The following is a 25,947-nucleotide window of genomic DNA, read 5'->3' on the forward strand; positions in this document are numbered from 1 at the left end:
GAAAAGCACATTGTAACATAGATAGTAGGTATTGGGGAAAATCTGTAAACATATAATACGTAATATATCATATAAAAGATAGCAGCAGCCCTGGGTGGGGAGAGAGACGACGGAGACACCGGACAGTGAGGGTGTCAGGAGTGTGTGAGTCTCTGCCTGGGCCGCTGACCAAACAGTTTAGATAACGAGCAATAAACTGCCTTGAGACCGAACAACAAGAGGCTGCGGAGTCTTTCTTTGGAAGCAAAGGTTGGAGGAGAGACTTTACCACCACACGAGACCCCTGAATCAATCCCGGGGTTCTCACAGACATGATGAGTCCCCTCCCGGGATCAAGACGCCCTCCTAAGAACCCCCAAGGCCCAAGGCAATTCCCTTAAGGACCCGGAACTGCCCCCGGGGGCCTTTAAGGGCTCAAAGGTTCCCTCACAGACGCAGCATGCCGCGGCCCGGTGCCCCGGGATGGACACACCGGCACCGGAGCCCGGCCGTGACGTCACGCCCCGGCGGTGACGTCACGGGCGCGTTGCCATGGCGCCGCGCGTGTGTTGGAGGCGGCGCGCGGGGCGCGCTCCCGTGATGCCGCGCGCGGGGGCGGGGGCGGCCGCCATGTTGTGGCGCGGCGGGGCCGGCGGGCGCTGACGGAGGAGGCGGAGCGGGGCCGGGCCGGGCCGGCCGCTGCCACCGGCACCGGAGCAGGTACGGCGGGGCAGCCCAGCACGGCACGGCACGGCGTGGCGAGGCGGGGGGTTTGCGGCAGGCTTGGGCGCCGCGCTTTCCCCTGAGGGCACGGGCCTGTGGGCCGGGCTGGGCTGTGAGGAGGGGCCGGGCCGGGCTGGGCCGGGCTGTTGGTGCCTTGCCTCTTTTTGCCCCTTGCCTCTTTTGGCCCCTTGCCTCTTTTGGCCCCTTTCTTCCTTCCTCTCTCCCTCTGCACCCGCGCACCGAGCAGCCCCGCTTCTCCCTGCCCGCCCGTTGCGGCCGGGGATGGGCCCACTCGTGCCGGTTCCTGCGGGCCCAGGCGGGCTGTGCCCCGTCACGGCGGGGCCGGTGAGCCCCAACGCTCCGGGGTGTTTGGTAACGGGCACCCCGCAGCTGCCCCCGGGGCCGGGGCTGTGCAGAGCAGCCGGAAGGTCGCGGTGTGATCCCGTCGCTCGGTCCGTGTGCCCTCGCCCGCTGGGGAAAGACGCAAAAAAAACGGAGCCTGGATTAATTCTGAGTTCTTGATCAAGTTGATAACACAGACGGTAACGGAGATTTCAGTGGTGTGGGTCTGCCAAGCGGCAGCAGACACTTTGCCTAGCAGTCTGTTGTTTATGTACAGCCCGAGTGGATGTGGCCCTGCCCACCCGATGGCTCTGGGGTCTGAGGGATCTCGTTATCGCTGTGTGTTTCAACCTGTTGTTGACGTTTCGCACCTGGGATTTGTATGCAGGATCAGCCTGAGCCGAAGGTTCTCCAGGTTCTCCTGGGCCAGGGGGGTTTGTCAGGTCACACTGGCGTCACCTCGGGAAGATGTTGTATTCATGCCATGCAAGATTGTTTTCTCTTGATTTGTAGTTCTCTTGAAGGCTTTGTGTCCATTTTCTTTTGAGGTCCTGATTCTTCCTGCGTGTATTTAATGATAACACCCCAGTATTTGGTGCTGAGGGTTCTTCAGAGAGCAACAAATCCTCATTGCAGACTTCTAGAACCTGAAGGAGCCAACAAAAAAGATGGAGAGACTATGTACAAGACCTTGAAAGGACAGGAGAAGAGGGAATGGCTTCCCACTGTCAGAGGGCGGGGATGGATGGGATATTGGGCAGGAATTGTTCCCTGGCAGGGTGGGCAGGCCCTGGCACAAGGTGCCCACCCTGGATCCCTGGCAGTGCCCAAGGCCAGGCTGGGCAGGGCTTGGAGCACCCTGGGACAGCGGAAGGTGTCCCTGCCATGGCAGGGGTGGAATGAGATGAGCTCTAAAGTACCTTCAGTCCCAATCCCATTGTGGGATTTTATGATCTTGTATTAGTCTGAATTTGGTTTTTTTGATTATTATAATTACTACAGAAACAGAGTTTTCTTGGGCTGTTGACTGAGGCTGTCATGTTTTGTAAATTCTGTGGTTTCTTTTCATAGTTTGTCCAGGGGCACTGTTGCATCTTCAGTACCGGAGGTGTTATGGTGAAGCAGTTTTGGATGCTTGACCTTTCAGTAAAGCTCAAGGACAGGGCTGCTGGTGAATCTTTAGTCTTTGCTTTTAGTGTATCTATAAAGCGTGTATCTATAAAGCTGCTGCTTTTAGCTGTCTTTACGTAATTGGAAGTACAAGATAATTGGACAACTATCTTCTATGGATTTTTTGAAGAGAAACTGAATGTTATTAAAGTCAGTACCCATATGAAAAACGTGCTTAGAGACTAGAAACTACTAAACAGAAGTAAATAAAAAGCCATGAAGGTTCTGTAAGTTGTTGTAAAATGCAGACTCTGTAGCCTTTTCTTGTCCTTTTTTTCTGCTTGTAAGTCAGTCCTCTTTGAGTTTGGAATGACCAACATGTAAAAACTTTCAAAAAATCTTCTAAGGACCCTGTGTCCCTAAGATCCAAATACTTCACTCTCTCTACCCCACTTTTAGGCCCCCAGATTCAATCCTGTGCTCAGTGTTGTTTAACTCATCCATCGGTGGTTGGATGAAGGGTTGGTGCCTCCTCAGCTCTGACACAGAGTGGGAGCAGTGGCCAATCCCTCCCAGAGCTCTGCAGCCCTGCAGAAGGGCCTGGGCAGGAAGGAGCTGTGAGAACTTCAACAAGGGCAAGTGCAGGATCCTCCAGCAGGGGAGGAGTAATCCTGGTCCAGGCTGGGGGCTGAGCTGCTGCAGGGAGCCCTGGGTGTCCTGGTGAACAAGAGACTGTTCCTGTGCAGCCGTGTGTCCCAGGGCCAAGGGGACAGTGCAATCCTGGTGTGCAGTGGGAAGAGCATTGCCAGCAGGTTGAGGGATGTGGTCCTGCCCCTCTGCTTGGCCCTGGTGAGGCAAATCTGGAGTGCTGTGTCCAGTTCTGGACAGGAGGGACATGGAGCTCCTGGAGTGGGTCCAGTGGGTGCTGTGGAGATGCTGAAGGGACTGGAACATCTGTCTCTTCAGGAAAGGCTCAGTGAGCTGTGTCTGTTCAGCCTTGAGAGGACACACAACTGTTTAGCCCTCATCCTCTCTCTTGGTGTCTCTAGGGAGGGCTCAGAGTAGAGACCAGGCTCTGCTCCATGGGGCCCAGCAATGGGACAGGAACTGATAACCAGGAAGTTCCACCTGAACATGAGGAAGAACTTCCCTGTGCAGTGACTGAGCAGTGGAACAGGCTGCCCAGGGAAGCTGTGCAGTCTCCCTCACTGGAGATATTCCAGAAGTGTCTGGACACAATCCTGTGCCATGTGTTCAGGGATGACCCTGCTTAAGCAGGGAGGTGGCACCAGATGATCTCTGTGTTCCTTCCAACCTGCCCCACCCTGTGATTCCCTGTAACACTGGGATATGCAGGGCAGTGGTGGAGTTCCCATCCCTGCAGGGATTTAACAGACGTGGATCTGGCACCTGGGACATGGTTAGTGGTGGCCTTGACAATGCTGGGGAGCAGTTGGACTCTGATCTTAGAGGGCTTTTCCAGCCTAAATGAGTCTTTGATTTTACGCAGATTAAACAACTCAGTGTATTCTAGGTGATTACCAAAACTGGTGCCATTATATGCTGGTTGAAAGCAGAACCTTTGTTTCTTCTGTCTGTTCAGTGACTCGTACAAAACATATTTGTGTGTGGAAAACTACCACCAAGTGAGGGTGGAAATTGAAGTGCTGTGGCTGTAACTGGCCCTCTGTGGAGGCCAGTGACTACCCAGAGCTCAGCTCCTGTATCCAAGGGGAGTTCTGGGGGCCAGGCAGTGTGGAGAGAACTGTGGGGTTTGATCGGGCCCTGCCTCGTGAGAGGCACACGCTTGGCACTGGTTATGTCCTGGACTGAGATGAAATCTCAAAGCAGAACATTGGAAGGCTAATGCATGTCCTTTCCTTGCCAAGAGGTACCTTGGGGGAATCATACCCAGCCCCTTCCTCAGTGCAGGAATTAGCCTCCAGCACCTGCAGAAGGGATGGGGTTCTGTGCTGTGCTGCCTGAGCACAGGGGAACCAGTGGGAATCAGTGGGAACCTCTTCCATTGGCAAATGGGAGCAGCAGAACTTGCTCAGCACTTGGTGTTTCTCAGGTAAGACGTGTTGGGGCTGAACCTGCTCCTCACTGAGCCCTTGGAGCATCCCTGAGCCAGGTGACAGCCAGCAGAGCCCAGTGGTGCAGGGGCTGCTTCACCAGGTGCCTTGGCCAATTACTGCATCTCTGAAACAGTGTTCCTGCTGCTGCCTCTTGTTTGCTTTGCTTTTGTAGCAGATAAACCTCTTTAAGGTGACTTCCTGTTAATTAGGGCCTTTTGGCCCATGGGCAAGGGGTACCATCAAAGTGACCCCTTGTGTTGTGCTTTGTTTCCCAGTGCAAGGCTTCCTGCACTGCTGAGGGCTTCATGCTGTATTTTGTATTCCCTGGGAACAAATGTGTCCCTCTTATTTATGGAGCATCGTGGTGAAAAGGTGAAATTATCACCACCTGCAAGCAGTAAAGAAGGGGCTTAATAGTGGTGATTTTCTGAGAAATCTCCTGCTGAGTGCCTGGTTGTCACGTCTGCTTGGATAAGCTCTGCACTGCCAAGAGACAATGGTACGCTGCAGTGGGATGTGTATTGAATGAAAACGTCATCTACAAAGGTAAAATAACAACCCTACAATTCTCCTGACTTATTAAGGACATGCTGAGGTAAATTTGGAACCCCTCAGCAAGGGGCCTGGCTGCTGTGTGGCTGCATCAGTGGGGTGGCTGCTGGTTCTGATCGCTGTGGTTGCCCAGTATTTGAGTTTCAGCTGAATGGTTGAAAATAGCCTGGTTTTTGGAATACAGGCTTGACTGTCATCTTCCCTTTTTTTCTTTAGTTGTGGATAAAAAAGGGGATTTAGGAAAAGCATCTATGCTGAAAGCTGTGGTGATACCTGAGCATCATCTGTGTGAGAGGCAGCAAGAGTAATGTTCCTGGTGGGCTTTCTGGAGTGTCCTCTTCGAGGAGCACTTGCATTTAAGAGCAACTGTTGTGTATACAAAAATCCTGGTGAAAATCTTTGGGGCTTGTAATGGTGTACTGAGAAGATTTATTAGACATGGGGAACAAATTGTTCCTTGTGAGGGTGGGCAGGCCCTGGCACAGGGTGCCCAGAGCAGCTGTGGCTGCCCCTGGATCCCTGGCAGTGCCCAAGGCCAGGCTGGACAGGGCTTGGAGCAGCAGGAGGGGTAGTGGAAGGTGTCCCTGCCCATGGCAAACAAGATGAGGTTTAAGGTGCCTTCAAGCCCAAACCATTCTGGGATTCTGTGATTAGTGCTGGCAGTGTTTATCTTTGATAAAGACCCTTCCAAAGACAGAGATTTTGCTGTTTCCTGAAGGTCTTGCAACCCTGAGTTTCTGCTGGCTCGTGACAGTCCAGGCCACAAGCAGAGCTCTGTGTCACGAGCTTTACATCCTTGGCTCCTGCAGGCTTCCTGCAGCCTCAGTCATCAGAGTGCCCTAAATGTTTGTGGTTTGCTAGTCAGAGTTTCTCTGTCATTGTGGTGGGATTGTGCATCACTTTGGGATGGTGTACATGAAGCTTTACCTGAGCTTCTGAAGCTGTCACAGAGGGCTGTGGGAGGTCTTGAAGCTTGTCTGTGAGTGCAGGTGGAGGTACAGAAGGTCAAATGTTTGTCGCCTCTGATCTGGATTGTAGGTTGGGCCTGTGCCTGTGAGGAAAGGGGTATATTTGTCCCTGTGGGGAAGGAAAGATGTTTTCTGCCGTGGGAAGTGAAGGGAGGCAGAGATCACTGTGCATTTCACTTACATCTCCAGCTTCTGGACTCCTGTTCCAGACTGGGTGGCTGAGTGCAGGCAGGAGACACTGGAGACTGTTTTGGCTCTGCCCTTGAACGACTCTGCCTTCAAATGAAACTGGAGTTCAGTTTGTGAGTATTGCTGGTCACTAGAAGTTGGCACTTTTGGAACAGGGGCGTTGTAAGGCTGATGGCAGTGAGCACATAAAGGTGTTTCTGAGTGCCCAGGGCAGGAGGTGCTTAGCAAGATACTTTGGAAAAGCAGAAAAACATGGAATTTTGCAGGACCTTCAGTGAACAGCAGTCATCTACCTCTTATGCTCTGAAATACAATGCTGTGGTGTGATGGCTCTTGCCATAGTCCAGCATCTTGGATTTTGGTGGAGTATTGAATCTTCAGGAGTGTGAGGACTAATGGTGAAGATCCCACCTGACATCATAGCACTGGAGTAATTTTTTACTTGTCATTAGTGTGATCTCTGTCATACAATGCTGTGAACATGCTTCTCTGATGAGGGCAAGGCAGCAAAGGTTGTAGTTTGTTTTGAAATAAAGCATTATTTGCTCCCATTGCATAGGGGTAAATGGCTGATTTTATAAATGCTTCTCACATTATGCCCTAGTAAATTGCTGGGTAACAAATTATATCCTTGTAACTTTAAAAAGGTGAATATTGGTAAAACACACAACTTTTAACTTTTTGTGCTATTGCTGGTTTGAAAGGAGGCCAGTTCCTGAAAAGGTTTGCTTGGTTGGTGTAGTGTTTCTGTGGGTTAAATGTGGACAAGTTCTGCTTGAGCTTGGCCAAGCACAGAGTATCTTACTCGTTCCTAATGGCTGCCCTGTGAAGCCTTGGCATTCTGAATGCATTCCTAATAGTCTTGACTATTACACAGCTAAAACCTATGGCTTAGCTTTTTTTTTTCCTCTTTTCTCTTACAGCTTGTTCAAGAGCCTGTAAAGGAATCTCTAACTGGTAATACTCTGCAGTACTCCAGGCTGAGGAGGAGGAGATGCTTACTAAACCAGCCAAAAACATCAGCTCTTTGGGGCTGAGTTAGGTTTTTTGTGTGATGTGGTCAGTACCTGGAGCTGGCATGAGGAGGGGCAGGACACTGCAGCTGCCAGGGATAGAGGAACTGCCACTTCTGCTGCCAGCTAAGGGCTTTGCCTTGTTGATTTGCAAGTGCTGTGATTGGGTCTAGTCAAATCAGTAGAATATGAAAACTTTGGATTTGGGGAAGCAGGACATTTAGGTTTGATTTCAAACCCTACTGGTCATTACTTGAAGGACTATGAACTTCTGTACTTTTCCTCTTAGCAAATTATGGGGCTATTCCAGAGAGCTTGGAAACATTCAACACCTGAGTAGTGACATGTTTTTACCTTAAAGCCTGTGCCATTTAATACAGGCCCAAAGAGCACACGGCATCTCTGGGTGTGGTAGGCACTTGGTGACTACAAATTTGGGGTCTGTTTAGGACTTAGTAGTAAGAAGAGCTCCAGGCAACCTTTTTCAGATTTGAGATGCTTCAAAATAAAGCATCAACATAACATTGGTGGTATTTAAGTTACCAAGACATCCTTTACCCCCTTTGGCACTGTGTAAAATAGGAAATATATTCAGATTTACATTTGCATTTACATCCTGTCTTTGGTATTCCGAGTCTCTCACTTTGGTAGGAACCTCTTTGTGTTAAATGCTTACCCACCCAAATACCTTCCAGAAGAGATGAACAATTTCTGTAATAAAAAAGGGTCAGGAATCATCCAGCTCTTGAACTGCTTGAGCACAGCATGTCTGAATTGACAGAACCAACCTGCATCTCTTACACCTCCTTCAGTGTGTGCTGGGAAATCCAAACAGCCTGCCTCAAACCACAGAAATAATTTTGCAAAATTACTGCCCTTGTTTCCCTGCCAGACCTGGTGTTCTGCATGCTGGCTTATTAAAAACATGTCCATTCCAAGAAAAAACACTTTTGTGTTTGAATACACGAAGGTTGGGTCAATAACAAGAACAAAAGGCACTTGTTCAGCACCATAAGTCTGCCTGTAAGTATTGTTCTGAAGGTAACGAGCTGTGAGAGAATCCAGACAATCCAGAGACAGGACAGAAGGTGCATGAAAAACATAAAGTCAGAATACAAATTCTTCTCACGGAATCCAAACCCTTCCACCAAATCCCACCTTTCTTCTCCAAACGTGGACTGCATAATTAGTGACAAAATAGTTTCTGAAGAATATGTAACACATGTAGCTCCTCAAAATCTTTTATTTCTTCAACTTAAAAGGGAACTTGAAGCCCACATATTGTAGAATCATAGAATCATTCAGCCTGGAAAAGCCCTCTAACATCAACTCAAACCATTCCCTTGGCACTACCAAGGCCACCCCTAAGCCATGTCCCCAAATGCCACATCCACACAGCTGTTAAATCCCTGCAGGGATGGGGATTCCACCACTGCCTTGGGCAGCCTATGCCAGTGTTGGCTCATGCTTTCCATGAAGAAATTCCTCCTGATGTCCAACCTAAACCTCCCCTAGCACAGCTTGAGGCTATTTCTCCTGTTCTGTCCCTTGTTCCCTGGGAGCAGAGCCTGACCCTCACCTGGCTGCACTCTCCTGTCAGGGACTTGTGGAGAGCAAGAATGTCTTCCCTGAACCTCTTTTTTTCTTCAGGTGCTCCTGGTGCTCCAGCCCCTTCCTCACCTCCATTCTTCTCCAGCACCCCCAGGTCCTTCTGGCAAAGCCATTTTTATTTTACTTGCTTTGCAGGAAATGGACTCACTTCCACAGACAAATTTAGTGACAGCAAGAGCATACCACAAACCAGAGGTGCTGCTTGCTGCGTGGGCTTGTTAGTGGCACAGGTTTTAGGGTAAAAACATGTCACTGTTCAGGTGCTGAACATTCACTGCTGTGTTCTGCCTCTGCGGTCTCTCAACTGTTCTGTTGAACAATCTGTGCTGTGTTTCTGAGTAAAAGTTGTAGGTGAAATTTGGGCAGATGGGAACTGAAAAGCTCGACAGTCAAATGTGTTTCAGATGCAGAATTTAAAATGTCTCTTTGCTGTGTAACTGGATCTGGATCTCACGAATACTGTGCTGAGCCATTTTGAGAGGACACTTAAAATGTGTGGTGTTCCCTGGCTGATCACGCTCCTCGTGTGGGTTCTGCAGGCTGAGCTCTCTTACTCATGGTGTTAAAACAACAACACCCCAAAAAAAGAAAAAGGGGGGAGGGGGCATTTTTTTGAGCTGTTTCATTTGAGACACACATTTGGTAGCTTGTGGGTCGGTAAGGGAGGTGGTAAGTAAACTTCAAAGCAAGGGAGAGTGTTTGATATGGCATGCACTAATTTTTATTTTCTAAATCTGCTTTATTAATAGCATCACAGACTTTTCTAACTTTTAACTGCAATTTGTAGTCTCTGCTTCATTTGGTAGAAGCTGATCTCTGTTAAATTTGGGAGCTTTCTTCAGATTTGACACTGAAAGAACATATGGGAGTAATGTGTTAAATTAAAAAAGAGAAAAGCTTGGGGGAGGAGGTGGTAGAGGTAAGCAGGTGTGATCAGAACCAGCTTGGCACTGTCTATTTCAGGGATGCTTCTGTAAAAGTGTTGGCATGCTTAATGTTAAGGAAGAAAAGCATTTCAGCATTTGTAAGAAGTCCAAGTTTTGGTACTGAAAAATGGTGTAGCTCAAAGAACCACAGGATCTCCTGATCTGGAAGGGACCCACAAGGGATCATTGATCCCAACCCCCGTCCCTGCCCAGACCCCCCAACAGCCCCACCCTGAGCAGCCCTGAGAGCGCTGTCCAAACGCTCCTGCAGCTCTGGCAGCCTCCGGGCCGGGACCATTCCCTGGGGAGCCTGGGCAGTGCCAGCACCCTCGGGGAGAAGAACCTTTCCCTGAGCTCCATGCCAAGGCCTGGCACAGCTCCAGCCCTTGCTGGGCTCCAGGAGCTGTCCCAGAGCAGAGCTCAGCCCCTGCCCCTCTGCCTCCCCTCGGGAGGAGCTGCAGCCCCCGAGGAGCCTCCCCTCATCTCCTGTGCTCCAGCTGAACCAGCCAAGTGCCCTCAGCCGCTCCTCAGACCTTCCCCAGCTCCGTGTCCCTCCTTGGGACACTCTCCAGCAGCTTTGGATCCTTCTGACCTTGTGGTGCCCAAAGTGCCCCCAGCACTGGAGCTGAGGCTGCCCCAGGGCAGAGCAGAGTGGGACAATCCCTCCCTGGCCTGCTGCCCCCAGGACAGGGCGGCCCTTTGGGCTGCCAGGACCCAGCGGTGACTCAGATCCAACTTGCCACTGACCAGGACTCCCAGGTCCCTTCCCACGGTGCTGCTCTCCAGCCTCTCATTCCCAGTCTATCCCTGCATCCAGGGCTGCCCCATCCCAGGGCAGGAACCAGCACTGGCTATCGTTAAACATCACAGGGCTGGGGATTTCCCAATCCTCACACTTGTCAGGGTCTCCCTGTGGGGCCTCTCTGTACTTGAGAATGTCAGCAGTTCCTCCCGAGTGGCCTCACCAGACCCACTCAGGACCTTCCAGTCCAGCCCCCACGTCACTTATGAAGACATTTGAGAGAACTGTCCCTAAGATGGAGCCCTGTGCAACCCCACTGGTCACCACCTTGATGTCACCCCATGTCCTGTAACTTTCTGAGATGCAAGGCAGTCAGCTCTGCAGTGCAGAGTCTCTGTGCTTTGCCTTGTTTTCAAGCTTATTTTTCAGAGTATTGTAAAATTTCATCGCATCTTACTGAATTGCAGCGTGTACTGCTGAACCCCTTATAGCTTGGTAACTTGCCCCAGTTTTTAGCTGTAAAGCCCTGGGCAGGTCTGTGGTTCCTGGAGGCAGCCTCCTCTCAGGGGGAAGTGGGAGGCAGTGCAGGGCTGTCCCTGAGTGGGGCACTGTGCGGCTGCTCCCTGGGCAGTCTCCTCCTAGCACAGCGTTTGTGTGCAGTTGCCTCCAGGATTTTACAGCAAGTTTGTATCTTGAGGCGACTCCATTTGTGCAGCTGGGACTCTGGCCAGGTGCCATAAATGTTTATGCAATAACAGGAATGAAAATCCCTTTATGTTCTGCACAGCCTCCAGATGCCTGTGTGTTATGGGGAGTTGCTTATGTGTTAGTTGTACCTTTGCCTTTGGTCATGTTTATCTTGGGGTGAAAGACCAACTTGATGTCTCCTCTGGTGTTTTTGTGCCCACGTCAGCTGTGGACAAGGCACACGAGTATGTAATGGGTAAGGCTGGACCCTGGGGGTGCTGCTGTCTGCCTTTGGGGCTTGGCAAGGGCTGTGACTGTGTATTCTCACACAAGTGTCAGCTCATTTATTTTTTATTGATGCACATGTTAATTTACCAGGCAAATCTCAGCTATGGAGCAGCCCTGTCCTAAAATATATGCTTAAAACATGTGCTTAAATGATGTTAATGTTGCTGATAGACTGTATAGCTATATGAGTGAGCAAGCTTTGTGCCAGCCAGGAGGAGTATTTGGGATAGTGCAGGCATCAGACGTGGAATGTTCACTGGGACTACTAGATCCCTGGTGTGTTCCTCCAGTGGGTGGTGTTAAAAGTCTGCAGTACTTCTGACATGACTAAAAGCATCCGACCTTCAGCACTGCTCCTGTGCCCCTGACCTGAGCAGTGGGACATGCTGTAGTGGGATCACAGAATCCTGCAGTGTTTTGGGTTGGAATGACCTTAAAACCCATCTCATTCCACCCCCTGCTATGGGCAGGGACACCTTCAGTACACCAGGTTGCTCCAAGTCCAGTCCAAGCTGGCCTTGAACACTTTTATGAATAGGGCAGACACGCCTCTCTGTGCAACTGGTGCCAGTGCCTGGACATGACAGGCTGCAGGGCCCAGGGGCAGTCCCTGCTCCAGGTGGGGTGGGGACTGGCTGAGGTCCTGGTAGACACAAAATACCTACAAAAAGCTGCCTGCATTCCTCAGTGTCACACAAGTTTGGATAGGAAAAGTGGTCTCAAGTTCAAACACAGGCTTAGGAGACTTTGAAGAGGCTGTTTCAGCATGGAGAAGGGTAATATTTTGTTGTTCTTCTCCTGTCTGTTGCAGCACACTAGTTACTGCTTGGACTTTGCAAACATAAATTCCTGAGCTGGCTGATCTCTGCAGCCAGCTTCCCACCATGGATCAGGACTATGAGAGACGTCTCCTACGCCAAATCAACATACAGAATGAGAACACAATGCCTTGTGTGAGTACACATGGGCTCAGGCTCACTGTTATGTTGTCTGTCTCACTTATGACTGTTTTCCTTGAGCTTTTGAAAGACCTGGGACCTCCTCAAAGCAAACCACAGTCTTTTGTTGGGTTGTGAGCAGGTGTGAGCTCCTCAGCTGTTTTATGAATACCCAAATAGCCTGACTTTAAGAGAGATTTTGAATATATAACCTCAGTTCAGGTTGCAAAAAGGGGTGAAGATAATTTTGTGGAGTTCAGTAATACCTTTTTAATACATAATCTCAGCAACTACTCATGTAACATAAAAAATTGAGGGCTAACAAACTAACCAGCTGTAAGGCTTGACAAGAGTAAGTTCCATGTCTTTTTTTCTTTAATTCAGGTAGCAGAGATGAGAAGAACCTTGACACCTTCCAATTCTCCAATGTCTTCTCCTAGTAAGCATGGTGACAGATTCATTCCCTCAAGAGCTGGGGCCAACTGGAGCATCAACTTCCACAGAATAAATGTAAGTTTTACTCCCTTCTCCTGCAGCTCAGCCTTGGAACTGAGGAAGTGATACCTTTTGTTTTGGCTGGCATGATTGCTCTGCTTACCTTCTGCACCATGCTCTTCTGCTGCCCCAGAAGAGTTCCACTGAGTGTGTGTCCTCAAACCCTGTGCTCCCTGCATTTGCTATTTCACCATATACCCTGAGGTTTCTGTATGGTGATGGCATGTTTCTCCCCTTCAGGAAAATGAAAAATCACCAAGCCAAAACAGAAAAGCAAAGGATGCTACATCAGACACTGGCAAAGGTGAGACCACCCTTCTACTGTTTGGCAGTGCCCAGAGTTCTTATTGCAAACTGCTGCAGAAGTTAAGGCAATGCTGGCACTTTCGTGCTTATGCCAAAACTCATGCTGGTGTTTTGGGAAGTGCCCACATAATGAGTGAGTACCAGGTCATGATGTGAGTATTTGGTGGGTGTCTGGATGCAAGAGGCTGTCTCTATGCCTTGGCTTATTGTGTCATGAAAGCACTTTCCTGATGGAGTGGAAGGAGGGGAAACTTACTACTAATCTTGATTCTAAATGGGGCTCCAGGCTTATTAAGAGACTTTGTGAGAGTACAAGTTGTAGAATCCCAGACTGGTTTGTGCTGGAAAGGACCTTAAAGCCTGTCTCCTTCCACCCCTGCCATGGGCAGAGACACTCCCTGCAAACCCTGTCATGCCTGGCCTTGGACACTTCCAGGGATCCAGGCTGCTCTGGGCACCCTGTACCAGGGCCCCCTCACCCTCACAGAGGACAATTCCCTCCTATTATCCCAGCTAACCCTGCCCTGTGGCAGTGGGAAACCATTTCCCCTGTGTCCTGTCCCTCCAGGCTGTTGTCCCAAGTATCTCTCCAGCTCTCCTGGAGCCCCTTTAGCCACTGGAAGAGGCTCTGAGGTCTCCCTGGAGCCTTCCCTTCTCCAGGTCAGGCACACGTGATCCTGATTCTCCCTGCTGTTCCTGCTCTGAGCTCTCTGCTGAGTGCCTGTTTGGCTTTACAGATGGCCTTGCCTACTCTGCCTTGCTGAAGAATGAACTCTTGGGAGCAGGGATCGAGAAGGTGCAGGACCCCCAGACAGAGGACAGGAGGCTGCAGCCATCCACCCCAGAGAAGAAATCTCTCTTCACTGTAAGTTGGTTACTTGTATTAGACCAGTGGAGGTTGTGTGTGGCACAGGGCTCTGCCAGGCTGCCCCTGCAGTGAGTCGGTGTTGGGGCTTGGCTGAGATAAGCTGTTGAGAACAAATGTGGTGGCCTGCAAAGGGAACCTGAGTGTGCAGCAAGCAATGTGCTTCCTGTGTTTGTGCTGGCAGGAAAGCTGGGTGGAGCCAGACTTTTTGGACAGTGTGGTGAGTGGCCAAATCAGGCTTTTGGACTTCAGTGTTGCTGAAGGGTTTTGTATGGTTTTAGAGCACCTGGGAAAGGAAAAACGGGGTGTTGAAATTAGCTTGGCACCAGTGCATGTTGGGAGTGATGCTCCAGGCCTCGGGCATACCAGGGTCCTCACAAGGTGTTTCTTTATGCAGTATTCACTCAGCACAAAACGCTCCAGCCCGGATGATGGCAATGAAGTCTCACCCTATTCCCTGTCTCCTGTCAGCAACAAAAGGTAACACTGATCCTCTGCAAACTAAAAGAAGGGAAGGGCTGGGACAGAGGGGTCAATGAGGTTCTCTGGGACTTCTTTCTAAAACTCTAAAATAAATGTGAATTTGGTTTGGAAGTCTGGAGAGATAGTAAATAAAACAGTCAAATTCCAAGAATTTCTTCAGGTGCCCAACCTGTCTATGTGTTTGATATGGCTTGATCAGCTCTCAGTAATCAGTTTACTTTCTGCTTCATAGCTCCTTTTTAGAAGCAGAGCCTAATTCCTTCCAGTCTTGCTGCTGAAAAAGGGTTGTGCAGCCTTTTTGTCTCTGCATTTCTATAGAATCTTCAGAGTGCTCTATAAAGAGCACACCTGTGCCTCCCATCTGCTATGATGTTCAGATTCCTGTAGTTGTTTTTTTATCTGTTTTTGTAAACAGTCAGAAGCTGCTAAGATCACCTCGAAAACCAACTCGAAAAATCTCCAAGATTCCTTTCAAAGTGCTGGATGCCCCAGAGCTGCAGGACGACTTCTACCTGAATCTGGTGGACTGGTCCTCTCTTAACGTCCTCAGTGTTGGCCTTGGGACTTGTGTTTACCTGTGGAGTGCTTGTACGAGTCAGGTAAATGGTCGTGAGTGTCTGAAGATTGAATTGCCCATTGATGTAGGGTTTTCCCAACATTCCAGGGCTATGGAATGTGCTATGTGAGGGCTTCAACACTTGTCATGCTGTACCCCATACACAGCACTGGTTTGTGAGACAGCCAGTGTGACAAAACCACGTTTCTTACCCCGTTCTTCTCTCTGAAGGTAACGCGGCTGTGTGACCTCTCTGTGGAAGGTGATTCCGTGACATCCGTGGGCTGGTCAGAGCGGGTCAGTATGACACTGTTGGCAAGGACAGCTGAGACATGGGTCACTTAGTCATTGTCATCGTAGCTGTAATTAACTCTCTGAGCTGGTTTTTCTCTGCCAAAAGAGAGGGGATAGAGAGCAGCCTCTTGTATCTTGAGGTTCTCGAGGCGTTGCTAAGAGGAGTGGGAGGAGAAGAAGCCAGTTTGCTTCTTCAGCTCTTGACAATAAAATGTTACAATAAATATATTCCAGATGGGCTGCTTGGGCCTCTCAGTATGGAAAAACATGTCAGGTGGAAGAACTCTGGATGCTTTCCATCTCGTGGGATTTATGTCAAGTCTTCTCTACTTTCTGACTGTACTTCCTGGCTGTACTGATCCTGGCTCTCTGTTTGTCCAGGGAAACTTGGTGGCTGTTGGCACTCACAAGGGCTTTGTACAGATCTGGGATGCAGCTGCAGGAAAGAAGCTCTCCATGCTGGAGGGACACACAGCCAGAGTCGGTAAGCAGTGGGGAAGCAGAGGGTTCTAAGGGGTCGCTTCTTCCTGATGGAACTTTGTTAGTCAGTGATCTGCTGGAAATAGAGAACTCAGGGCACCAGGATTGATATTTATCCCCTGCTGTCTAGGATTGATATTTATCCCTGTCTTGAGCAGGTTCAAAATATTATCATCTCGTAACTCTGCTGTTCTGATCTGAGTGTGGTGGTGGTGGTTGGGTGTTGCAGCAGGTGTTTCCTCCTTGCTTGAGGCTTTTTGGCTTTGGTTGCAACATCTCTTCACTGCTGCTGGCTTCCAGTTTCAGCCCTGCTGGCAGCTTTACACTGAGATTTCAACTTCCCTTTTTTGGAGGGCTGTTTTTTTCTACTGAGAGATGTTGTGAATCTAAACTCTGGGGTGAGATTTGGGAAATCCATGCACCTCCCAAGATCTCTTCCTGTGCTTTACTGCACTGTGAAGTGAAGTTGGTAATACCTGCAGTCACCTGTTCAGTGGAACCTCTATTTGTGCCACTAATCTAGGAGAGTGGATGTAAGAGAGTTCTGTAAGGAGTGGTTTGAGGCTTGTTAGAATTTTTGTTTGTTTGTTTGTTTGTTTTTTGGGGGTTTTTTTGTTTGTTTTGTTTTTTGTGGTTTTTTTTGTTTTTTTTTTTGAACCCTGACAGCTCTGATGGCTGTATTTGATGGCTGTATTTTGCTTAGCAACTGCCTCAGGACTGGAAGGGTTGGATTTGATAATGTGGCCAGCAGGAGCAGGGCAGTGACCATCCCTCTGTGCTGAGCACTGCTGAGGTCCCACCTCAAATCCTGGAGTCAGTTTTAGATCTCCCTCAGCAAGGAAGACATTGAGGAGGGGGGTGGAGTGTGTCCATAGACAGGAACAGAGTTGGGGGTGGGACTGAAGCACCATAAGCAGCTGAAGGAGCTGGGGGGGGGCTCAACCTGGAAAAAAGGAGGCTCAGGGGGACCTTTGGCTCTGCACAACTCCTGACAGGAGGATGGAACATGGTGGGTGTCGGGCTGTGCTCCCAGGGAGCAAGGGACGGGATGAGAGGACATGCCTCAAACTGTGCTAGAGGAGGTTTAGATTGGATATTGGGAAAATTTCTTCACAGAAGGGATTGTAAATCATTGGAACTGACTGCCTGGGGCAGTGGTGGAGTCACCATGCCTGAAAAGTGTTTAAAAGACATGTGGATGTGGCACCTGAGGACATGGTTTGGTGGTGAACGTGGAGGTGGTGCTGAGCTGAGGGTTGGACTTGGTGACTTTGGAGGTCTTTGGCAGCCTCAGTGGCTGCTCAGGCAGGCTCTGAAGCTGTGCCCCGTTGCAGGTGCCTTGGCATGGAACGCAGACCAGCTGTCATCCGGGAGCCGGGACAGGATGATCCTGCAGCGGGACATCCGCACCCCACCCCTGCAGTCCGAGCGGCGGCTCCAGGGACACCGGCAGGAGGTCTGTGGGCTCAAGTGGTCCACGGACCACCAGCTCCTGGCCTCTGGAGGGAACGATAATAAGGTACATTCCTTATGTCACAGGAGCTGTCAGACCCCCTTTCTTTCTAGGGCGAGGAGAGGTGTTACCGGGCTGCACCAGGGGCGGTTCAGGTTGGATGTTATTTTATTGCTGGAGGCGTTCAAGGCCAGGCTGGTCAGGATGTGTGTTATTTCTATGGTTTTCCCCCCCTCCAGGCAGCCCCCTCTAGGATCCGACCAGCTCAGAGATATGGGGCTGTGAGGGGAGGAAATAGCAGGAGAGGGAAAAGTATTCAAAAGAGGCTCTTACCCAGGGTGTTGGAACAGCTCTCTTTATTCTGTGGTGTCCATGGAGAGCAGGGCAAAAGAGGAAGAGCAGGAAGTTTCAGGGTTTTGGACAGGGTGGGCTCTCCTGGCTCCCTGCCAACCCCGTTGGGGCAGGGAGGAGGATCCAGGGGTTATCATGATCAGAGCCACAGAGGCCCTAGGAAAGGGGGGACATCACCGTAACAGATGTGCAGCAGCCTGGTCTAGTGGAAGGTGTTCCTGCCCATTACAGGGCATGGAACTAGATAGGCTTTGAGGTCCCCTCCAACCCAAACCATTGTATGATTCTGTGATTATGGAAAAATTTCTTTGCTGAAAGAGTGGTTAAGCACTGGAACAGGCTGCCCAGGGCAGTGGGGGAGTTGCCATTCCTGGAAGTGTTCAAAAACAAGTGGATAGGGCACTTTGCAGTATGGTTTACTGGGCATGACAGGATTAGGTCAAAGGTTGGACTTGATCTTAAAGGTCTTTTCCAACCTTAATGGTTCAGTGATTCTTTAAGGATGTTTGGCCTCTCTGAAAAGGACTTTTGTTTTGGTTGTTGGACTATGACCAAACATAAATCATGCTAAGCTTCTCCTCAGTCTTCTCTTCCTAATAAAATGAAAATGGCAAATTTAATTTTGCTTCTGCATTTGGCTAATTAAATCTCTAGCTTGGCTCAGGGCGTTGAGTTCAACAAAGCCACTGCAAAGCTGCCTGTCCTGGCTTTGTTTGGGTAGTGTATAGTCACGTTTGTTGCAGTAATGTTTGTATGCAGCAGGAAGCTGAGGCAGAGCTCTGTGAGTTCTCATACCTGTAGCACAGGCTCACAGCTCACTGTGCACCATATGGGAGAAGCATCTGTCACAAAAAAGTGGTGTTCCAAGCCCTTTGGAGAGGGTTGCTAGGTAGGGAATCTGCCCAGTGCCCGTGTAACAGCATGGTTGGACTGAGTTCCTCCTGCTCAGAATAACTCCTAATGAACTGAGCAGATTTCTGGATGTATTCTGGAATGCCACAGCCAGAAAGGCAACAGCAGGGTCTGAGGCCCCCTTCAGTGATGCCGTTTCTTTAGATTTATTCCTTTATCTTAGGGCCTGTTCCTGCCATGTGGCTTGGGGGTGGGACAGCTCCTCCGCTGAGTGTGGAGCCAGGGTGGTTGTGGCTGCCCCATCATTGGAAGTGTTCAAAGCCAGGTCAGATGGGGCTAAGAGCAACCTGGTCTACTAAAAGGTGTCTCTGCCCGTGGCAGGGATTGAACTGAATGAGCTTTAACCAACCCAAACCATTCCATGATTCTGTGAAGTGCAGAGTGGAGCTGTGCATGTTTGAGCAGAGCTATGGGAAATCCGCTCGTTTCCCAGTGGCCCTCATCAGTCCCATTGTACCTTGTGGGTGTAGTGGACACATGACTGAGGCACAAGTTTGATCATGTCTCCCCTCTGTGCCAGCTCCTTGTCTGGAATCACTCCAGCCTGAGTCCCGTCCAGCAGTACACAGAGCACCTGGCAGCAGTCAAAGCCATCGCCTGGTCCCCGCACCAGCACGGGCTGCTGGCCTCGGGTGGGGGCACAGCCGACCGCTGCATCCGCTTCTGGAACACGCTCACGGGGCAGCCCCTGCAGTGCATCGACACCGGCTCCCAGGTGTGCAACCTGGCCTGGTCCAAACACGCCAACGAGCTGGTGAGTCCTGCCCCGTGGTGGGAAGCGTGGCTGAGCATGAGCCAGGTGTGCCCAGTGGGCAAGGAGGCCAAGGGCAGCCTGGCTTGTACCAACAAGAGTGTTGCCAGCAGGACCAGGGCAGTGACTGTTCCCTGCTGAGGCACCTCAAGTGCTGGGGTCCGTTTTGGGCCCCTCACAACAAGGAAGACAGTGAGGGGCTGGAGCATGTCTGGAGAAGGGAACAGAGCTGGGGAAGGAGCTGGAGCACAAGTCTGTTGAGGAGCAGCTGAGGGACTCCAGCCTGGAAAGAAAGAGGCTCAGGGGGGACCTTCTCTCCCTCTGACAGGAGGGTGGAGCCAGGTGGAATTCAGGCTCTTCTTCCAGGTAACAAGCGACAGCACAAGAAGAAATGGCCTCAAGTTGTACCAGGGGAGGTTTAGATTGGATATTGGGAAAATTTCTTCATGGTGATCCGGCACTGGAATGGACTGCCCAGGGCAGTGGTGTAGTCTGTAGGCTGTTGGACTTGATGATCTTGGAGATCTTTCATAGCCTTAACAATTGCATGATTCTGTGATGCATGTTCTCCTCTCCCCTTTCAGGTGAGCACCCACGGATACTCCCAGAACCAGATCCTTGTCTGGAAATATCCCTCGCTAACTCAAGTAGCGAAGCTCACGGGGCACTCTTACCGAGTCCTGTATCTGGTGAGTGATGGCTGTGGCTCTGGCTGCTCAGCTGGCTGTAGGGCTGCTCAGATGGCCCCAAAACAGCACCATAAGCTGCCTGGGCGAGAATGTGAGGGCTGCCCATGAGCAGTGGAAAACTCCATCGCATTTCTGTGCCTGCAGGGATGCTTGGATTCGCTGCTATGGGAATGTGAGGCTTTGTTAATGATAGCAAAGCCTGCCAAATTCTCCTGAGGAAACATCAGAGTTTTCTTCTAAGAAAATTCTTCTGAGCCTGGAAAAGAGAAGGCTCCAGGGAGACCTTCCAGTGCCTATGAGGCTCCAAGAGAGCTGTAGACTTTGGAAAAGGATCTGGAATAGCAGGACAAGGGGAAATGGCTTCAGACTCCCACAGGGGAGAGTTAGATGGAGTATTGGGAAGAAATTCTTCCTGTGAGGCTGGTGAGGCCATGGTACAGGTTGTCTAGAGCACCTGTGGCTGTCCCTGGATCCCTGGAAGTGTCCAAGGCCAGGCTGGACAGGGCTTGGAGCAGCCTGGGGTAGTGGAAGGGAGTGGAATGAACTGAGCTTTAAGGTCCTTTCCAAGCCAAAGCATTCTGGGATTCTGGGGTTTTATGAAACACAAGCTTCTCTCCTTGCTCCCAGAAGACTTTCACAACTCTTCACTGATGACTGCTGCCCAGGGAATTAAACATTTGTTGCGGGTAATCCCGATTCATCTCATATCTGCTGTTACTGCTACATGGGGGTGTCAGCAGTTCACAACGGAGCTGACAAATGCTGATAATCTTTTGGGAGGTAGATCCCAATGTAAGCAACCAATACAGCCAGAAAATCCAGTCATATCATCTTCTTGCCTTCAGGCATGTTGATAATCCTGGGAGAAACAACCTCAGTTACACATGGCTTGGATTTTTTAACACAAGTATTCTTTCCACAACACTCCCCCCATGTGATCCATAGCTGCATCATAAGGTGCTCATGCCCAAATTGCCCCTGAGGCTTCATGAGGCACCTGGAGGCAGAAGTAGCTGGCTTCTCACCACGAGTAGGAAGGACAGTTAAATATCTCCTGCATTCCAACAGAATCTTGTTTTCAGCCTCAAAAATGTGACAGGTGCTAAAGGTTGTTGTTTTGTCCTTAGGCAATGTCCCCTGATGGGGAGGCCATTGTCACAGGAGCTGGAGACGAAACCTTACGCTTCTGGAACGTCTTCAGTAAAACTCGCTCGACAAAGGTAAGGACAGGCATGAGGGCAGCTGCCTGGGGCAGCTCAGGCCAAGTTGACTCTTCTCTGCTGCCTCCTCTGTGATCCCCTCCTGCAGATCAAGGGCTGGGGCAGTGAAGGATTCAACTTTGCTGAGATTTAAGTAAAAGGTCACCCTGTGTTCACAAGGCAGGTGTGGCACAACATCCCTCTCCAGGCTGATCCGGGGCTGTTGAGCAGAGCAGCTGAGCCCTCAGGTGACAGCAGGCTGGGAGAGCTGGGGGTGTCCAGCTGAAGAAGAGAAGGCTCCAGGGAGAACTTACAGCCCCTTCTAGTGCCTAAAGGGGCTTCAGTAGAGCTGGAGAGGGAACAAGGGCCAGGAGGGAATGGCTTCTTGCTGCCAGGGGGTAGGGTTAGATGGGATATTAGGAAGGAATTGTTCCCTGTGAGGGTGGGGAGGGGCTGGAATGGATTTCCCAGAGTAGCTGTGGCTGCCCCTGGATCCCTGGAAATGTCCAAGGTCTGGTTGGACAGGGCTTGGAGCAACCCATGGCAGGGGGTTAAAGGAGATGAACTTTAAAGTCCCTTGAAGCCCAAACCATTCTGTGATTCCGTGATTATCCCCTGCCTCTTTACAAAACTGCTTAAAATGGGGGTTTGGATGAAGATGGGATCATGGATTCTGATAGTGACAACTCGGCATCACCAAAAGCAGATTGTGTCTGATGCTCTCAGAGCTTTCTTGGGTGCCTAGCAGAGGGATTTGGAGGAGGAGACTGAGGTGAGCTGGCATTGCTCCTGGGGGTCCCCCAGTTCCTGCTGTCTCTGGGGTGCAGCTGCCTGCAGAGCTGTGGCGGGGGGATGTCACTCTGGCCAGCTTTGCACTTGTTACCATTTGGAAGAAACCCATGGGAATATTTATGATGTTGGACTTTGATTTGTGAGCTGGGATCATGCCCTGAGCTAGAGATACCAGATTAAAAACAAACCAACCCAGAAGCACGTGGAGTAACAGCTGTTTACCCCCTGCTTTGTCTTCCCTTGTCAGGAGTCTGTATCTGTGCTCAACCTCTTCACCAGGATACGATAAACCCCCTCCCTGTGCCCCGGGAACCTACAGCCTGACATTCCAGGATCAGAGCGCTCCCTCGGCCTGCATGGACCTCCGGAGCCCAGCCAAGGGGAGGGAGAGCCGTGGGACTGCAGGAGGACCCAGCTCATTAAACATGTGCTTGTGACCCACGGGGCTGGGCAGTATTTGGGATGGGGTGGGGAGGGGAGGGAACTGCCAAAGGTTATTGGATTCATCCTTCATAAAGGGAAACGGGTACAAGAGAAGCGGTAACCCAGCATCCTCTGGCTGTCAGGATGGTACTGGGGAGGACTTGTGGGACATGGACTATTGAGGCTGGACTGAGGCCATCCCCACTGCCATGGTGTGCCTCCTGCGAGAGAGGAGCATATCCTTGCTGCTGTGGGAAGGGGTTTGACATGCTGCTCTGTGTCCCAGAGTGACATCTCTGGAGACAGGAGCCAGCCAGCCTGGTCCGGTACAGCTGCTGCGAGGGGCACAGCTCCAGGCTGAGCATCTAAGGGCTTTGTTCATAGCCTGGCATCCCCATTCCAGGAAGAAACTGGAGAACTGCCTATTTTCCTTTTTTTTTTTTTCTTTATTTTTCCCCTCAGACAGGTACTGTAGTACTTGACATGATCATTCCATAAGACAGCTTGATTTTTTTAGGCATGCTTGACAGCTGCCTCCGAACAAATACGCTTTGGGGCTCTGGACTTTGGAGGAGACTTGAAAAAGCTTCACCTCAAAGAGAGCAGATTTGGGAAGTTCTGCAGTTGCTGTTTCATGTTGTGGGCTGATCCCTGGGAGTTACCAGAGAGCAGAAGATAAACCCACCCAACCACCTGTGCATGTGGAGCTTCCTTCTGTGCCACTGTGTGGGTGCCTAGTTCTGGAGTCTCCCTGAGTCCAAAAGCAGCTGGGATGTGTTTGAGGAAAAAAAAATCCTAAAGATCTGATTTTTGGGGTGAGCAGGGCCTCTTCTGGCTGGAAGAGGGGTTCTGAAGTAGGGCTGCAGCGTTGCTTTTTTGTTATCTCCAAGTCCCACACAGGGCCATGCTGTTGAGTTTTGGTGTGTGGTTTGGGGTTTTTAGGTTGTGTGGGACACACAGCTCTGGCTGGTATTGGAGCCCATGGGGTGTAACACAAATGCTCTGTGTGTGTGTGGTGCTTTTAATTTAAGAGGAGCTGTGAGGCTGCACAGCCTGTTCATCTGACCTGTGCCTGTGCCTGCCCAGGCCCTGCCTGCCTTCTGCCCTCTCCCAGTGTTGCTTCCTGTTCCCATGTGGAATTCCCTGGCTGTGTATATAGACTTGTCTTCTCTCTGTAGATTGCATAGGTAATGCTTTCCCTTTCTTTTTTTTCTTTGTTGTTTTGTCTCTTCTCCCTTCTTTCCCTAAAACCAGGTGGTAGAATATGATTGCCTGTCCCCGGTACCACCAGTATCCTTAGGGTGAGCCAAGGTGTGAGAAGGCCAATACAGCCTTGACCACATGTGCCATCACCCCAGTGCCTGGATCAGGCTGGTGCTGCACCTGCATCACATGTACTGGGAGTCACTGGGAGCCCCCTGGCAGCTCTGAGTCTCCCAGACCCACAGGCCACTTTGTCATCTCACAGTCTCACTTGTCACCAAAATGGAATTGCCATGGAGTTTTTGAAACACTGAGTGCAACTGCTTTAGTGTAGCTCTAGCTGTGGGATGTGTGGCATGGTTTGAAGTCATCCCCGAGCCTGTCTTGTGTTTTTTGTTCCACTTGTCGGCACTGTTCCACATCACCGTGGGTTGGGAGCATCCCAAAGCACCCAGGAGGTGTTAAATTGAGTTGGATCATTCAGCTGGGGAATGAGTTTGAAGTAAAGGGTCACCTGCAGGAAGAGGTGGTCTGTTGTGGGTGTCAGGAAAGGGCTATTCAGGGAGGCTGGTGGCTGTGCTGTGCATTTTCCTATTGAGGGTTGCCTCCTGCTAAATAGCACTGTGCAGACCCCCAGGACACACCGCTTTCTCCTCTGGGAGGGTGTAGGTGCTTGGGTTGGAGGCACACAGGAGGTGTCAGCCCATTCTGGAGCAGGACACCTGGCTGGAATGTGTGGTGATGTTTGGGCTCCACAGTGCCCTGGGGATCCACAGGAGTAGAATTACCTCTCAACCTGTGATGGGGGAACTTCCTCAAAGAGTCCCAGAAGATGGTGGGGGAGTGGCAGTGCTGTGGGGTGGGCACTGCAGCCACTGCCTACTGCTCCCAGCTGCAGAGCAGGAATAGCTCCTCATTGCTTTGTCTCCCACCATTGTCCCCTCTTGCCGAGGACTTTCCTAAACTATGTCTTGTGTCTACATCTCGCTTTTCTGTCTGCCTTGGGAGAAGATTGGCTCGTGGTGGCTTCTCCTACTGCACTTGGCAGGGAGGCTGGTGATTGCCAGGCCAGGGATAGTGAGTGCCAGGCCAGGGATAGTGATTGCCAGGCCAGGCTGAGCGGGGGAGGATCAGGCTGCTCCCCCTGGCCTTGCTGTCAGCCCAGCACTGCCACCTTCTCTGCCCTGCTGCCAGCTGCCAGGCAGGGGCTCCCAGTTGTACCTGTATGGAGGTGTGTGCAAGTGCCTCAGGGTGTTCCTGTCACTGTCACCTGCTGCTGAAAAGGGCAGAACTGAGGTGGTGTGTCAGTGTGTGTGACCTCTGGGCACTGGCTCGGGCACAGGGTCCTCCCAGAGCTGGGTGACAAAGTCTGTGGCATCGTATCCCAGGTGTCATGTGATGGAAAACAAACATGGGGCACGCTGTAACTTTTTAATGTAAAGCAATTGAACTGGCATTAAATGGGTTGTGAATTTACTGGGTTTGGTCTCCATGGCTCCACTTTGCTTCTCCGCAGCGAAGGGTGCAGCAGGTCCCCACCCCACCTCTGCAGGTAGCAGCTTTCTTGGCACAGATCTCACCTGTGGTTTATTGCTCCCAGCTTCCCATTCTTGTTTGCTTTGGTGCTGCTGGGAAAGGGCACAGCCCCTCCTTGGTGTGGGGCAGTTGCCAGGGTATAGCTGCAGCACAGCTGGGGGTGCAGAGCCCCTCAGTCCTGCTGTCCCCATGCAGGTGGAGCCCTCACAGGGGGGCACCTCCTCCCTGGGCACCTCTCCAGTGGGGTACAGCCCTGTGCCCACAGCCGTGTGCTGTGTTCAGCCCTCGGGAGGGACATGGAACCCTGCAGCTCCCTCCCCCAGTGACTGCTGCCTGATGCTGTGGGGACCAGTCCTGCTGCTGGAAGACCCCACTGGGCTGGGGGGTGTGGGGCAGAGCTGCTCCATGGGGCTGAGCAGCAGGGGGAGGAGAGGGAGGATCCCTGACCTTGGCATCACCCACTGCTGCTGCCCCAGGCACAGAGCTGAGCTGTGGGTCTGAGGAAGGAATGGCACAGAGAAAAGAGTTGTCAGTGCCTCAGTTTCCCCATCTTGGTGCTTGAGGGAAGCCCCAGGGCCCCTTAACTCGCCTAGAATGTGGTTAAACTCCAGGGCTTTGCGCTAGGTAGATCCTTTGGGGTGCAGGTTCTGTGCCCCCAGCTCTGCTTCCACCCCCAGCTTATGCTCAGAACCTGTGGGAACCATTGTCCCCACTGTGTACCTGTGACTCTACACCTGGTGGAAGCCCTTCCTCTGGCAGGTGAGCCCTGTGCTAGGGAAGGAGCAGGGTAAGAGCCAGGGCCTGGCCAGCTGCAGGGCCCTGAGGCTCCCTGGTGCTGCCCCATGACTCCCTTCCCCTCTGTCTCCCACTGCCACCAGCAGCCAGTGCCCCAGGGGGCTGCTCAGGGTCTTCTGCTGCTCCCTGGACCCCTGAGACATCAGCACCTGGAGCTGCTTCCCCACAGCAGAGTCAAAGCCCCTGCTCCTGTTCTGGAAAGCAGGGGGTGCATGGGG

The 25,947-nt window shown here is 51.2% G+C and overlaps 1 protein-coding gene across 2 annotated transcripts; it reads left to right on the forward strand.

Annotated features, from left to right (window-relative positions):
• The first annotated feature begins 562 nt into the window (after positions 1–562).
• FZR1 (fizzy and cell division cycle 20 related 1) lies at positions 563–24,874 on the forward strand. 2 transcript variants are annotated; one of them, XM_030256629.4, is made up of 15 exons: positions 583–699; positions 6,865–6,898; positions 12,020–12,161; positions 12,531–12,656; positions 12,882–12,945; positions 13,685–13,812; positions 14,210–14,292; positions 14,711–14,894; positions 15,083–15,148; positions 15,527–15,629; positions 16,960–17,144; positions 18,862–19,095; positions 19,677–19,781; positions 20,909–21,001; positions 22,020–24,874. In XM_030256629.4, the coding sequence occupies exons 3-15, from the start codon at positions 12,093–12,095 to the stop codon at positions 22,059–22,061; spliced, it is 1,482 nt and encodes a 493-aa protein (XP_030112489.1). In that variant the 5' UTR covers positions 583–699; positions 6,865–6,898; positions 12,020–12,092; the 3' UTR covers positions 22,062–24,874. The 2 variants fall into 2 exon arrangements, with proteins under 2 accessions (XP_030112488.1, XP_030112489.1); XM_030256628.4 differs by lacking the exon at positions 6,865–6,898 and having other exon boundaries at positions 563–699.
• Positions 24,875–25,947: the final 1,073 nt, after the last annotated feature.

The sequence above is a fragment of the Taeniopygia guttata genome, chromosome 28, assembly GCF_048771995.1.
Source record: "Taeniopygia guttata chromosome 28, bTaeGut7.mat, whole genome shotgun sequence".
Lineage (NCBI taxonomy): Eukaryota > Metazoa > Chordata > Aves > Passeriformes > Estrildidae > Taeniopygia > Taeniopygia guttata.

What these genes read in the sequence shown, in the direction of transcription:
- FZR1 (XM_030256628.4), top strand. Translation starts at nt 12,093, where the DNA reads ATGGATCAGGACTATGAGAGACGTCTCCTACGCCAAATCAACATACAG. An exon ending in TACATCAGACACTGGCAAAG is followed by an intron (nt 12,946 to 13,684) that starts GTGAGACCACCC and finishes TTGGCTTTACAG; the next exon opens with ATGGCCTTGCCTACTCTGCC. An exon ending in GTAAAACTCGCTCGACAAAG is followed by an intron (nt 21,002 to 22,019) that starts GTAAGGACAGGC and finishes TTCCCTTGTCAG; the next exon opens with GAGTCTGTATCTGTGCTCAA.